Genomic DNA, 15,057 nt, shown 5'->3' with positions numbered 1-15,057 from the left:
TGCTTTTTGCCGTCTTACAAACTCTTCCGTTACTGTGATTTTAATGTGATTTTAAGTAACTTGAAGGCGTTTGTTTGCGATTTCGGTTATGAGAGATATTGTTACTGGTTTTTATGTTGCCTTTCTTCCAAGGACATCAGGCATTTGATAAACCTTGGCTGGATATTTCAAATTTGTGTCTATCAGACTTGTAACATGGGAAAGCCTCTTGTGCCTGTCCTCCAGCAGCAAGCCTGGGGATAGCGCAGGTGTAATTGATGCTTAGCTGTTAGCAGTTTAACAACTGTAGCTAATATTCCCATCTTGGTTTTGTTTAAAGAGGCCTGGATTTGGAGTCGGAGCGTCTGGATTAGAATCTCTTTCACTTGACAGTTTTGTTACCTGTGGGGATTAGTATAGTAAAAATAATGATGTGCCGGCATTTGGCAGTTTTCTCCGTGTGTGTTTGTGATGTTCCTTGATGCCTGGTGGTTTTACTTCCTAAATGATAGGCTGGAAGTTTTTTTTAGGAAAAGTGTGCAGTAAATCAGTGGAACAGTATTTCAAAAGGTGTGCCGGTAGCCTTTAAAAAAAAAAAAAGATTGCTCAGATATGCTAATTGTGGGCGTAGCCTTCCTAACTACAAACTACACCTTCATATTCCTGGAGTTAATCTTGCGTGGAAGATAAAGGTTCAAGAGACACTGATGGTGAAACTGAACTGTCTCCTTGTGAATAAAGTCTCTTCTCTGTACAGTTGCTTTTCAACTTTTATTCAGCATTACAAAAATAGAAAAGTGATGATTGGCCTCGTTCCTTTTTTCTTTTTTGGTCTTTTCATTTGATTTAAAATTCAGTAAAGGTGTTGAGTAATTCACAAATCTTAAAAAGAATGAAAACTTTGCCCTGTAGGAGGCAAACATATATAAATACTCAATCTACTTGGAAATGCCTGGCTTGTGTTTATGTTTTTCCCTGGAAATGCATGGATTGTGTTTATGTGGATGTTATTATTTTGAATCCTTGTCAAATTCAGAATGCCAGCATATAAACCTAGAGATTTCTTTAAACAGTGAAGGTTTCAGAGAGTGTCTTTGGTATTTCAGAGTCTCGTTTGCTAACATGAAAGGAGTGGTGTAACAGTAATTACTCTGACCTTTAATTCCTTCACCGGTAAATGCAAGAGTTGTCCTTTAGGGCTGTTCGATGACAGCATAGCTGATGTCAGTTGCTTAGTATATTCAGTTTAAAAATGCCTATTTACAGCTACATGCTGACATCACCAAGTGAAGGTAAAACAGTACAGAATGCTCTTAAGAGTCTGAAGCAGCCTCATTTAGAAATTTATAAAAATTGTCTTTCTCTTTGAAGAATGACTAGAAATCTGTATTTTCCAAATTTATCTAACGATTTCATATTAAAGTAAGAATCTGTGACCTCAAGTTCTGTTTTTTTTTTTCCCAATAAAATTCGGAGTTTTGATTTTTGTTTTTTTAATCCCATATTTTTGGCTTTAAACAAAGCTGAGGGGTACCTGGGAGGCTGAGTCAGCTAAGCGTCTGATTTATGCTCAGGACATGATCCTCAGGGTCTTGAGATTGAGGCAGCCTGGGGCTCCCTACTCAGCCAGGAGTCTGCTTCCCCCTCTTCTTCTCCCTCTGCCCTTTCCCCAGCTTGTGCTCATGCTCTCTCTCTCAAATAAAATCTTGAAACAAAGCTGATTCTTGAACTTCTCATAAACATTCACTTGGCTTGAGGTATTGTAAATGTTATATTTAGTATTTCAGGGCAACAGTGGGAGTATAGATCATTTAAATTTACAAATAATCCTCTATTAGTTTTTCAGACTTTTTTTTTTTTTTTTTTTAAAGATTTATTTATTTGACAGATAGAGATTACAAGTAGGCAGAGAGGCAGGCAGAGAGAGAGAGGAGGAAGCAGGCTCCCAGCCAAGCAGAGAGCCCGATGCGGGGCTCGATCCCAGGACCCTGGGATCATGACCTGAGCTGAAGGCAGCGGCTTTAACCCGCTGAGCCACCCAGGTGCCCCAGTTTTTCAGACTTCTTGAGCGTTATTATTTAGCTACTTAAATTATAAAAATCTACGTGGACTAAGTAAACAAGGAGAAATATTGGCATGAATGGGCAATACACACAAAGTCAAAATTGAACCCACCAAAGTACTGATTAGATTGTGAGTATATTTGTCATTAAGACACATGAACTGATAGTCTGCTTTAGGGATGATTATGTAGTCAGTGCTAATGAATAATGTTTTTAGTAAACTGTATCATATGAATATTAAGTGAATGCAGGCCAAAGTTGGTTTCAAAATTTAAACATTAACCAGAACCCCTTAATAAAAGGAAGACTTAAAACTTACTTTTATGGGGTGCCTGGATGGCTCAGGGGGTTAAGCCTCTGCCTTTGGCTCGGGTCATGATCTCCGGGTCCTGGAATCAAGCCCCACATCAGGCTCTCTGCTTGGCGGGGAGCCTGCTTCTCCCTCTCTCTCTGCCTGCCTCTCTGCCTACTTTGGATCTCTCCCTCTCTCTGTCAAATAAATAAATAAGAAAAAGTCTTTAAAACTTACTCTTAATTTTTTTTATTAGTCTCCCTTTTTGAAAAGGGAACTATAGGTCAGTCTTTTTTTTCAAATTTTCGGATTTGGGAAAATAATAGCCAAAAATACTTTTTATGTTTCCTGAGACTCATTAAAGTTTATATAGTGAGTGCTCTACAGACACGTTCAAAATAAAATTTCTGTATTAATAACTTTTTGCTTTAAAACTTGTTAGAGTTGGGGTGCCTGGGTGGCTCAGTGGGTTAAAGCCTTTGTCTTCTGCTCAGGTCATGGTCCTGGGGTCGAGTCCCACATCAGGCTCTCTGCTCTGTGGGGAACCTGCTTCCTCCTCTCTCTCTGCCTGCCTCTCTGCCTACTTGTGATCTCTGTCAAATAAATAAATAAAATCTTAAAACAAAAACTTGTTAGAGTTATAAAATTACATTGTCTAAGAGGGGCGCCTGGGTGGCTCAGTGGGTTGACCCTCTGCCTTCGGCTTAGGTCATGACCTCAGGGTTCTGGAATTGAGCCCTTCATGGGGCTCTCTGTTCATCGGGGAGCCTGGCCCCCTGCCCCCCGCCTCTGCCTGCCTCTTTTCCTACTTGTGATCTATCAAATAAATAAATAAAATCTTTTTTAAAAATTGCGTTGTCTAAGAGTAAACATAACATGGCAGATGACTTGATAATGTGATAGATGGAATGGCCACTTAACCTCTTTTTCCTGGAATCCTGATGGACCATAATTTCTCTTTCTCCTGTTATCCTGCCATAGGATTTGGTACTGTTTGGAGGCACTCTTGCTGCATCTGTTGCCCTGAGTCTTTTTTTTTTTTAGATCGGTTGGTTGGTTGATTATTTATTTAGGAGGGAGAGCGAATGTGAGCAAGCAGGTGAGCATAGGAATGTGAGGGATGGGGAGAGAGAATCTCCAGCAGACTCCATTACTGAGTGCGGAGCCCTATTCAGGGCTTCATCTCAGGACTCTGAGATTACAACCTGAGCTAAAACCAAGTGTCAGCGGCTCAACCAACTGCACCACCCAGGCACCCCCTGAGTTTATGTAACATCTTTTCTTGTAATGTAATCCACATAACTGTGAAATTTACTCTGCCCTGAGGCTTTGGTGAAAGCTAAACAAACCCCCATGGGGATAATTGGCTTTGGCTTCATACTGGTAGGATAAAGGCAAAAATTGACTGTTATGTTTTACGTAAATGAAACTCATTAAAGTTAAATTTTACCTACAAACTTAGAATGTGAGTACCGTAAAAAGTATTTCTCTCTTTTGAAAGAACTTAGAGTTCTTTGAAATAGCTAGCTTAGTTTTTAGTCTTTTTTTTTTTTTTATAGGTTTTAATCTGATTTGCATGAATTCACCTTCTGTGAACTTCAGTGTCTGGTATTTTCATCATGTGAAACAAGGTTTTCATGTTTTTTACACAGGTTCCTTTCTGTTCTATTAGTTTATTCCATTTAAAAACTTTATCCAGGAACGTGTTTGTATTTTAAAGGTAACATCTATCAAAAATTACTTACTGGGGTTTGTGGTCAGATTATGTTGGACTGTGGATGCATTTTTTATGTAATTTATTGCTTCTGATTTTAATTGCCATATCACAGCCTTGTTAGGACTGGTCAGATAAATTATTCTTTTGTTCATGCTGCTTTTAAAGTATGTGGGGAATATGTGAAAAAACGTTTAGTGTAATTGGCCTACAAAGGACAGGGAACCATTATAGTGAAGAACAGGAGGGCTCTCACAGACTCAACTTGCTTATCTTAGTGGACATGATTTTGAGAAATACACAGGTGGTGTTTGAGATTCATATGGTATAGTTTGTAATTTAAAAATTTGTTCTTGTAAATAATATTTATGCTGCACTGAGCCAGATTTTTCTGTTGGATTTAAAACATTTATGTGTATCTTACATAGCTTCTGAGGGAACATTGACAGATGTTCATATTAAAATGCTGTAAACACAAAGAGTAAAAGATTTAAGAGAGAGCTTTTTTTTTTTAAACAAAGAGCTTTTAAATATATTGATCCACTATACCCAAATGTAAACTCCCTAGCGGTTGCATGTTTTCTTCACTGCCATGTTCCCAACACATAGAATAGTGCCTGCACATGCTCAGTACATGTTTGGTGAATGAATTAATAGTTTGGAAATGTATTTGTGGCTTGGTACTTTTGTATGAGGCGTGTTTGTTTGATAAGCTGTTGCCTAATATCTGTGGATTGGATTCATTCATATTTGCAGTTTATCAATTAGCTTTTTATTTATGCTGCTAATTACTGAGAAAACAAGTAACTGTATTAAGAGCTGTTAAAAACAGTGTTTTTATTTGTAAGGCTCTTAATATGGAAATAATTTTGTAGAAAAGTGAGTTCTTGCATTAAGAAATAAAACAGGTGGATAATGGTTGGCTTTAAGGCAAGTGAAAAATGTTTCTTGACCAGTTGCCTACAGCTGATGAGCTCCAGTAAGAGCGAAACCAATTCTCACTTCACTGAAACAGTATGAAGTGTGAATTGGTCCTGTAGTACTGTGTCAGAAACAACTCTGGAAAAAAGTGCTTAAACTGAGAGGAATTTTGTGACTGTTAGGTTTTAAATACAGTATTTTCTCCTAATGAGTAAGAGATGCTAAAAAGTCAGATAACCTGTGTTATTTTTTTTAACCTCAAAAAAGGAATAGATATTGTAATCTATATAATCACTATATCTTTATACATGAGTGGGGATTTGAATTATACAAGCACTTCTTATTTAAAACAGTCTTATAAACAAATGTCTAGTTTTATATCCTTTCCCTTTAAACTACCCTTACGTTATTGGATCCTCAGGAATCTTGATGACAACTACCCCTGTCCCCCCAAAAGAAAAAACTTGGACAACAGCCAGACTAGACTGGCCCACATCTGTATGGCCAACTGGAGGCCCACAAGAGGAGTCAGTTGTTCCCTCCCCCCACAATTACCTGGTTAATTGTGGATATAATCAAGCTCATTGTGGTGCCCCTCCCCCCACCAATCTTTTACAATTCAGCTACTTAATCTTTGGTGATGGCTTTGTTGCATATATACATGTCATATATACACATAAATTTTCCTTAACTCCTCTACCTTTCCTTTTGTGTCCAATTAGTATTCATTTGAGCATCAGAAAGCTCAGTTTGCAAGCTCAGTGGTTACCAGATGTCCTTTTATGTGAAGACTTTTTCGGAGGTCAGGGACATATTAATGATCAACAGTATAGAAAGTACTTGTCTTTTGAAGTTAAATTTGGCTATCTTTAATTTACAGAAGGATAATATGTAAGACAGTCTAAGCTGAGGTAATCATAAACACAGGTTTATTTGTTTTTGTTTTTTTAACCTAAGTGAATATTCAGTGGAATGAGACAAACTTTTATTCTTCACATTACAAGTCTCAAATCATTGTATAAACCCAGTGGACCCCACCTCACTGAGAACTGAACAGCATTTAACATTTGCAAGAATGAATGCAAATGTAGTGGAGAATATATTTGTTGATTTATTATCATTATTACTGGAGATTTAAGAGTCTTGTTCAAAGTCAGTTCAGAGTCATGTTCCTCCTTGCTGATATAGAGATCATTTAAAAAACTGAAGACTGGGGCGCCTGGGTGGCTCAGTGGGTTAAGGCCTCTGCTTTCGGCTCGGGTCATGATCCCAGGGTCCTGGGATCGAGCCCCACATCCGGCTCTCTGCTCAGTAGAGAGCCTGGTTCCTTCCTCTCTATCTCTCTGCCTGCCTCTCTGTCTACTTGTGAGCTTTCTCTGTCAAATAAATAAATAAAATCTTTAAAAAAAAAAAACAAACAAAAAAACTGAAGACTGTTCAAAAGTGTTCCAAGGAAGGCTGTGACTGTGTGCCTAATGAGTGTAAATGCAGTATGTTTTCATTTACTGGGGGTATTTTTGTACTTAAATGAGAGAAAATTTGAAGGAAGATAAGGCGTTAAAATTGGACCTTTAAATATAATTAGACTCTGGATAGACTGAAGAGAAGGACATTCTAGATGGGAGCAAAGCCATGGAAATGTTAATGTGAAAATTGGAGGATTCTTGAGTAGACTGGTCAGGGACTGGTAGATTATATTAAGTCCTAGGTTTTTAGGAATGTGTTGAGAGAGAAGATTGGGAAAGTAGTATGATTGGTTTACCCAGGAATTGCACCTCTGAGGTGTAAACAAAATGGTTTTAGTTTTTCTGTATTAGGTCTGTCATCCTTTCCACTTCCTTCTGGAATACAGTCCCCTAATAATGTATTAATTTGATATCTTATCTTTCTGCCACTTTTGATTACTAGAGAAAATTCCAGAAATTAAAGATTTCAATCATAAAAAAAAAAAAACAAAAACCAAGCACCCAAAAACATTAATCACAAACTCCTTGTTCTACCTAAAGAAAGATTGAAGGTGTTCCCAGCTGTTTCGATTAAAGAAGAGGTAATTTAGCTCTAAAATATGTCCCTTCCTTTTTTCCCTAGCTAGCCCTTTTGGAGTTGGGGGAAGAAGACCAGCCAGGGGAAGCAGAATTCTTATTACAGGAACCTCTAAAGAGGGAAGAGATAGCCCTGGCCTCATTCTCATTCGTCTGATTGCATTTGGTGACGGTCTATGTGGAGGTATTGTGTGGCTTTTTTAGGAGCAGTGTTGTAGCTTCCTAGGCCCTTCTGCCATCGAGGGGCAGCCCACCTCATAGGGCAGCTCCTGTTCCCTGTTGGCAGAGCCATTGTAGTACACACTTCAGCCCCTTCTCTGGATTGGGCTACACTTGGGCTGGTGCTGTCTCAAGTCACGTGCCCATTTCATGGAGTAAGAGTGAGAAACCAACATTTCAAGTGTTCCAAGTATGAAGTGGTTACACCTGGATTGGGTTGCAAGTAGGGGACAATGGCAGTAGAAAAGAGGGTATAATTGGAGGCATGAAATTGGTAAAAGAGTATGAGGGCAAAGGAAAGAAAGGAGTCATGACTAAGAAAAATGATACCATTGTGGTGCCTGGGTGGCTCAGTCAGTGAAGCGTCTGTCTTGGGCTCAGGTCATGATACTAGAGTCCTGGAATCAGCCCCACATTGGGCGCTCTGCTCACTGGGGAGCCTGCTGCTCCCTGTTTACCACTCTGCCTACTTGTGCTCTCTCTCTGTCAAGTAAATAAAATCGTAAAAGAAAAAGAAAAATGATACTGCTGACAGAATTAGAAAGGATTAACTGGAATTGCTCAATTATGGGAGCTATAATTTTGATTTGGGATTTATGCCATTTTGAGTTTGAGGTTTTTGTGGAACATCCATTTGAAATGTCTGTATTCATATTTTATTATGGACATAGAGTGAAAGCAAACAGGTAATTTGTTATCTGTAACTCAAGAACACCAGACTGAAAGTAACTAATGTGAATATCAGCTAGGAGTTGTTGGTTCAAATTATCAAAGTGGTTGAATTCTAGAGGAGAAAATAAAGTCAACGACTGAATTGTGGAAAATATGAAAGCTGGATAAAAGGATAATTTTTTTTTTTTTAAGATTTATTTATTTATTTGACAGAGATCACAAGTAGGCAGAGAAGCAGTTAGAGAGAGAGGAGGAAGCAGGCTCCCTGCTGAGCAGAGAGCCCGATGCGGGGCTCCATCCCAGGACCCTGGGATCATGACCTGAGCCGAAGGCAGAGGCTTTAACCCACTGAGCCACCCAAGCGCCCCAAAAGGATAATTCTTGACAGTGTTTTTCTCTTGACAAAGCATGGCCTACATTGTCTAATGATAAAGTTTCTTCTTTATGCTGGAGAGTCATAATCCCTTTATATATTCTAATTTAAATAGATTCTTTGTTCTCTGTTCTGGTCAGCTGCTATAACATTGGTTTTGATGTTTAAAACCATTCATTTTTAGATTTCTAAATTAAGATTTCGAATTCAGCAACACATTCACAGGTTATATCTTAAAGTGACTTACTTTAGGGAGAACTATATAGGGTAGTACCCCTATTTGAAAATTATTTTACTTTGTCCTAGATATTGGAATACAGCATGCTTGTGAGGCCTATTATTAACTTACTGCATTAATTTGTATTGTCTAAACCAAGCCTTTAATACTAGTGGGGGCTTTGTCTTGTATATAGGATTACATATGCAGCAAGATAATGGTAATTTCTGTTTGGTTGTTTAGAAATATGTTATACAGATAAGTAATTTGTAGTATTAAGGCTAATGACTATACTAGTTGATGCCCCAAAGGGAGAGAGAGGAGGAGGAAGTCTATATACTACCTTTCTTAGAATAACTCTTCCCCATTTTCTGCATTCCTAGAATAATGCTTCCCAAATACTAGTTTTATCCTATCACTTTTGTACTTTAATTCAATACTTGAGAATCTACTATGTGCTAGAAACTATGGTATAATAAAGTATACAAATCTAACATCATTTATTGTCATAAAGTTCACTTGTGCATATCATTCTGAGGACCTGTCTTCTCTTACTTTTTTTCACCACCCCCCGACTAGGACTTCACATACCAATGAAAACATGTATTTTTCTGTTATTAAAAAATTTTATATTTGTTTTGTTTTCCAGAAGTACACCTTCCATCTGAAATTCTTTTCTAGTTTGTCAAAACTCTGATCTGTGCCCCCCCCCCCTTTTTTAAAGATTTTATTTATTTCTTTGACAGAGAGAGAGCACAAGTAGGCAGAATGGCAGGGAGAGGGAGAAGCAGGCTTTCTGCAGAGCAGGGAGCCCAGTGTGGGACTTGATCCTAGGACGCTGGGATCATGCCTGAGCTGAAGGTAGCTGCTTAACCAGCTGAGCAACCCAGGTGTCCTTGATCTGCCCCTTTTTAAATCCAACCTTATAAGACACTGGTAACTCATCGACCTTATATGTGGTTTGTTGATGTGATGAAAGAAGTTGACAATTTTTCATCAAGATTGCTGGAATATTTTATCTTTATTTCTTAGGATAATTTTTGAAGTTGACCAATTTTCAGAACATGCTTACTACTACATAATATATACTTTATACTATATATATAGTAAGTATAGTGTATATAATATGTATGTATACTACTATAGTATACACATAGTATACACAGTGTATATATATAAAAATACACACAACTATATAGTAGCTATCATAAACAGCCTAAAAATGTATTCTGGTTGTTGAATTAGTTTTGTCAGTGTTTCCCTTATGTCCCAGGCAGTGCATATTGGCTCCATTTGAGTTGCACTGAGCATTGTTTATTCTTGATGAGAATGTTTGGAGATACCATGGTACTTCCTGGATTTTTGCCTGGATGGAAAACAAATTCCTGTCAGGGATCTTTTAACACCCAGACTTCTTTTAGCTCAGCTTTAGGTGCCTGGGCTATAGATAGTTATGTTTTGTTATTTAGTTTACCTTCTTAGTACATTTTTATCATCATTAATGTGTATTGTTTTATAATTTTACTCTTCTAGTGTTTCCACTGCTGTCTTATTTCCCCAGTATTTTCTTATAGATTCTTGAAATGGTCTTTTTCCCCTCATGGAGCTGAAGGTATTCTAAGCAATTCAGTTGAAGTCTAACAATTTAAACTGTAGATATTTCATACCCAACATCTTATGGGCGTGATTAAGGAATGCCAAACTGTAGTTGAAGTGAAGTTGTGTGAATGAACTAAAGGAGGGGAGAGTAGGACTTTTGCACCCTTCTGATTGTGGCACACTTGGATTGACTGTCCTCTTCGGTCTTTGGGTCTCTCCCCACGCCCCCCCCCCCCACAAAAGAAAGTCTTTTAAGAGAGTTACTAGTGATAAAATTCGTGGCCTTAGTTATTCTACATCATGTAGTTTGTGCAAATACATATAAGGTCTTGGTTTAAAAAACTTTGTTTTTTAAAATTTTGATGTTTTGACTTTGTTTTAGATGTAAAACGAAGATCAGGAACAGATTTGAAGAAATGCAGAGAGAAGTGTCAATCAGCATGTCAGAGACAGAGCACATAGCCTCCATTTCTTCTGATGAAAATCTTGGGAAAGCATATGAATTAAAGGAAGACTCCTGCAACTCGTTTTCTGTTGATGAAAGCGGCAGCTTAGAAAATGAGTCTAAACTGTCATCATTAAACTTTGATAAAACTTCATGTCAGCCTAATGAACATAATCAAATTGAAGCACAGGAGAATTGTACTCAGGATCATGGTGGAGATGAGGATTCTTGTGCTAAAATATGCCCAGAAAATTCTGAACAAGTAGGTAATTTTCCTGGTGGAGATTTTACAAAGCAAATTTTAAAAACAAATGAAACAGAACAGACAGTAACACAAATACTGGCAGAATTAAGGTCACCTACATTTACAGAAGCAGCAAATCAAAAGACTTATTCAGAAAGTCTCTATGATACAGACTGCACCAAAAAACTTATTTCAAAAATAAAGAATGTTTCAGCATCAGAGGATTTGTTGGAAGAAATAGAATCTGAGCTCTTATCTACGAAGTTTGCAGAAGAACAGCGAGTACCAAATGGAATGAATAAGGGAGAACACGCATTAGTTATGTTTGAAAAGTGTGTACAAGAGAAGTATTTACAACAAGAGCACACCATAAAGAAGTAAGTTTTTAATTTTGGGGGATTTTCTCCCCCTGCTGGGGTTAAAGATTAAATTCCTTAAAGGTATCATCTTGGCCATTTTCAATTTCACAACAGACATGCATGTTGTAGTTGATCAACAAATAATGCATTTAAATAATTGAGCAAATGTCAAATTTGTCTAATTATTCAATATGTGCCTAAAGGAATAAATACTAATGTGAGTTCATTACAGATCTAGAAATATTTATAAAGACAACTCCAGTTTCTCAGTTTCAAAAGAATATAGAGCATAATGTCAAAACTATGGGAAATTCAAAAGAAAATGAGAAGTCATGCAGTTCAGAATTTAAAATTCCCATTGTAAATTCATTGGTTTTTTAAAAATGAAAATTTAGAGAAGAGTTGGTTGGTTATCAGTAATTAATATATTTTTAGACTTCCCTTGGATTTTGGGGTTAGTTTCTGTTTTAATTGTAGTTTAATTTTATTTTATCCTTTCTTGATAGTATTATATCATCCTGTATTTTAGTCTGGATTTTTATATCTAAGTGTGACAGATGTTTAGTCTTTTTTTTTTCTCTTTTTTTAAGATTTTATTTATTTATTTGAAAGAGCACATAAGCAGGGAGGGGAGGGAGAAACAGGCTTCCCACTGAGCATGGAGTAGAGCAGATCTCAGATCCTGGGATCATGACCTGAGGCAAAGGCAGGTGTTTAACTGAGACCCCAGATGCCCTATAGGTAGTCTTTTATAACCTTTAAGAAAGGAAAATAAAACATGCTACCCTTTACTAAAATACAGACTGATTCTCTTTTTTTTTTGAATAATACTTAAGAGATTTGGAATGGGAGGTACATATACAGAGAAAGTGGAGAAGGAAGTCTATATAGTAGAGGAGGCTGACAGAAAAAAAATATACCATAATCCAGCTATTACTAGATATGTAACTAGCTTTTTTTTTTTTTTTTGAATATTTTATTTATTTATTTGATAGGGAGAGCATGTTCAGAAGCAGGGGAAGTGGCTGGCAGAGGCAGAGGGAGAAGCAGGCTTCCAGAAGAACAGGGAACCTGGAGGGCTTGATCCCAGGACCCTGGGATCATGACATGAACCAAAGACAGATGCTTAACCGACTGAGCCACCTAAGTACCCCATGTAACTGGCTTTTAATCATCTCCTTGCTTCTAGTGTTTTCTCTTCTAGACTTTCTTACTTAGTTCATCAGTCTTCCCCAAACCATCTTTGGTTTATTCAGTGAACTTTAATCTCTCAAGCATACAGAACCCCTCTTTTTTTCTAGTTTTTGTTTTTGTTTTTGATTGTGACAAAATACACATAAATTTTACCATCTTAACTATTTTTAAGTGTACAGTTCAGTAATGTTAGGTTAATTCACATTTTTGTGCAACCAATCTGAGTAGCTTTTTCATCTTGCAAATCTGAAACTCCATACCTTTGGCTTAAATTTTCCTGAAGGCATCTATTTCCAGATGTCTTTGTATACACATCCATTCCTCTATTTTCTAACATCGGTGTGTTGTCCAGGGTCCTAACCGGAATTCTTAATTAAGAGCGATTAGTTGTGCATTGGATGTGACAATTTGAGTACTTGTGAACTACAGCCAGGATTCCTGTGCTGCAGGTAGTTTTCTGCAACAACTTGAGTGTACACCAAATCAGATAATCTAAGTTAAACCACTGTGCCAAAAAGCTTGAATAAACTTGCATGTTACATTTTTCTCCTTTCCAAACGTTTGCGTGATTTGCTTCCTTGCTGTGGTCCTTTGCTCGTCAGGCCAACCATGACTTCCTTTTCTAAATGCACTGCTCAAAGGGCACCTGGGTGGCTCAGTTGGGTGAGCATCTGACTCTTGGCTTTTACTCCACTGGTGATATCAGGGTGGTGAGATCTACCTCATTGCCAGGCTCTGTGCCCAGTGGGGAGTCTGCTGGAGGTTCTCTCCCTCTGTGGCACCCACCCCTCTACTCCCCCCACCCCTCCACCCCAGACCATGTTCGCGATTGCTCTGTGTCTCAAATAAATTTAGTAAATCTTTAAAAAAATAGAATCAGTTGATGCCTGGGTGGCTTAGTTGGTTAAGCGGCTGCCTTCAGCTCAGGTCATGATCCCAGCATCCTGGGATTGAGTCCCACATTGGGCTCCTTGCTCAGCAGGGAGCCCGCTTCTCCCTCTGCCTCTGCCTCTGCCTGCCACTCTGTCTGCCTGTGCTCACTCTCTCTGACAAATAAATAAATAAAATCTTTAAAAATAAAATCAAATCACTGCTTAAGTCACTCTGTCCTCTTGCTCTCCTTTAGTTTTTTTTAATAGGATGTGATCACTGTCTGATATTTTTTTTTCCCTTTTTATTTATTTATTTTTTTTTCAGCGTAACAGTATTCATTCTTTTTGCACAACACCCAGTGCTCCATGTAAAACGTGCCCTCCCCATCACCCACCACCTGTTCCCCCAACCTCCCACCCCTGACCCTTCAAAACCCTCAGGTTGTTTTTCAGAGTCCATAGTCTCTTATGGTTCGCCTCCCCTCCCCAATGTCCATAGCCCGCACCCCCTCTCCCAATCCCACCTCCCCCCAGCAATATATTTTACTGTGTGTGTTTTCATTTTCTCCCTTTGAATGTAAGCACCATGGGGGAGGGATGGTTTGCTGACCTACTTCACACAGAAGAGTATAGGAACATAGTAGGTACCCAGTAAGCATTTGTCCAATGAATGAATTATCCTCAAAGTAGGAGAAAGATGTAGGCTATGGAGCTAGACTTAGGTCCAAATATCAGTTGAAGCACTTACTAACTCTGTGACCTGGAACAAGTGGCGGGCTTCAGGGTTTTTGTTTTGTTTTTGTTTTTTTTAAATTCATAAAACAGTTAATTTCATAGACTTATTTCATAAACCTGAATATTAAATAATGCACTTAAGTTTAGTAGGGGTGCCTGGGTTGCTCTTTTGGTTAAGCAACTGCCTTTGGCTCAGGTCATGATCCCGGACTCCCAGATTGAGTCGCGTCTGGCTCCCAGCTCTGTGGGGCATCTGCTTCTCCCTCTGACCTCCCCTCTCATGCTCTCTCTCACTCTCTCTCAAATAAATAAACAAAATATATTTTTTAAAAATATAAACTTAGTAAATATAATTGTGCAATAAGTGTTACCTAATAGCTATTGCTATTAATAATTCCAAAGTATCAGCTGTTAACCTCTTTAGGTGTCTTATTTATATTTTTCTAGGGGACACAAAATGAAATTTCTGCTCGAACTTTTATATTTTTTTTTTTTTAAAGATTTTTATTTATTTATTTGACAGAGAGAAATCACAACTAGGCAGAGAGGCAGGCAGAGAGAGAGAGAGAGAGAGAGAGGGAAGCAGGCTCCTTGCTGAGCAGAGAGCCCGATGCAGGACTCGATCCCAGGACCCTGAGATCATGACCTGAGCCGAAGGCAGCGGCTTAACCCACTGAGCCACCCAGGTGCCCCGAACTTTTATATTTTTTATGTTATTTTGATTTCTTTAACTATTATTATAATGTTACTGGGACAGTCTTAAAATCTCCCATCCAAGTACTAACCAGGCCCGACCCTGCTTAGCTTCCGAGATCAGACGAGATCGGGCGCATTCAGGGTGGTATGGCCGTAGACGGAATATTCTTAAAATCTAAAGCAAGGTTTTTCACCCTTAGCACTATTGGCATTGGGGCAGATCATTCTTTGGTGCTGGTGGGACTGTCTGTACTGTGCACTGTAAAATGTTTAACATCCCCGACCTCCACCCAAAAGAATCCAGTAGCAACCCCCCAGCCCTGTTGTGGCAACAAAAACTGTTTCCAGGCAAATGCCTGGAAGGGCTTTGCCTCAGACTGAGAACTACTGATCTGGAGCAGTTCACATCCTGAAGGGATGA

General features: G+C 38.4%; 1 protein-coding gene across 1 annotated transcript in view; it reads left to right on the top strand.

The window, feature by feature from the left end:
• The window catches only part of CCDC186 (coiled-coil domain containing 186), a 51,762-nt gene that overhangs the window by 608 nt on the left and 36,097 nt on the right, over positions 1-15,057 (top strand). The window contains exon 2 of the mRNA XM_046027256.1: positions 10,474-11,157. Coding sequence (XP_045883212.1) covers positions 10,508-11,157 — 650 coding nt within the window. The 5' untranslated portion in view covers positions 10,474-10,507. The remainder of the gene's footprint in view (positions 1-10,473; positions 11,158-15,057) is intronic.

The sequence above is a fragment of the Meles meles genome, chromosome 13 (genome assembly GCF_922984935.1).
Source record: "Meles meles chromosome 13, mMelMel3.1 paternal haplotype, whole genome shotgun sequence".
In the NCBI taxonomy this organism is placed as follows: Eukaryota; Metazoa; Chordata; class Mammalia; order Carnivora; family Mustelidae; genus Meles; species Meles meles.
The sequence above is the reverse complement of the archived record's forward strand: the minus strand, read 5'-3'. Positions and strand labels throughout refer to the sequence as shown.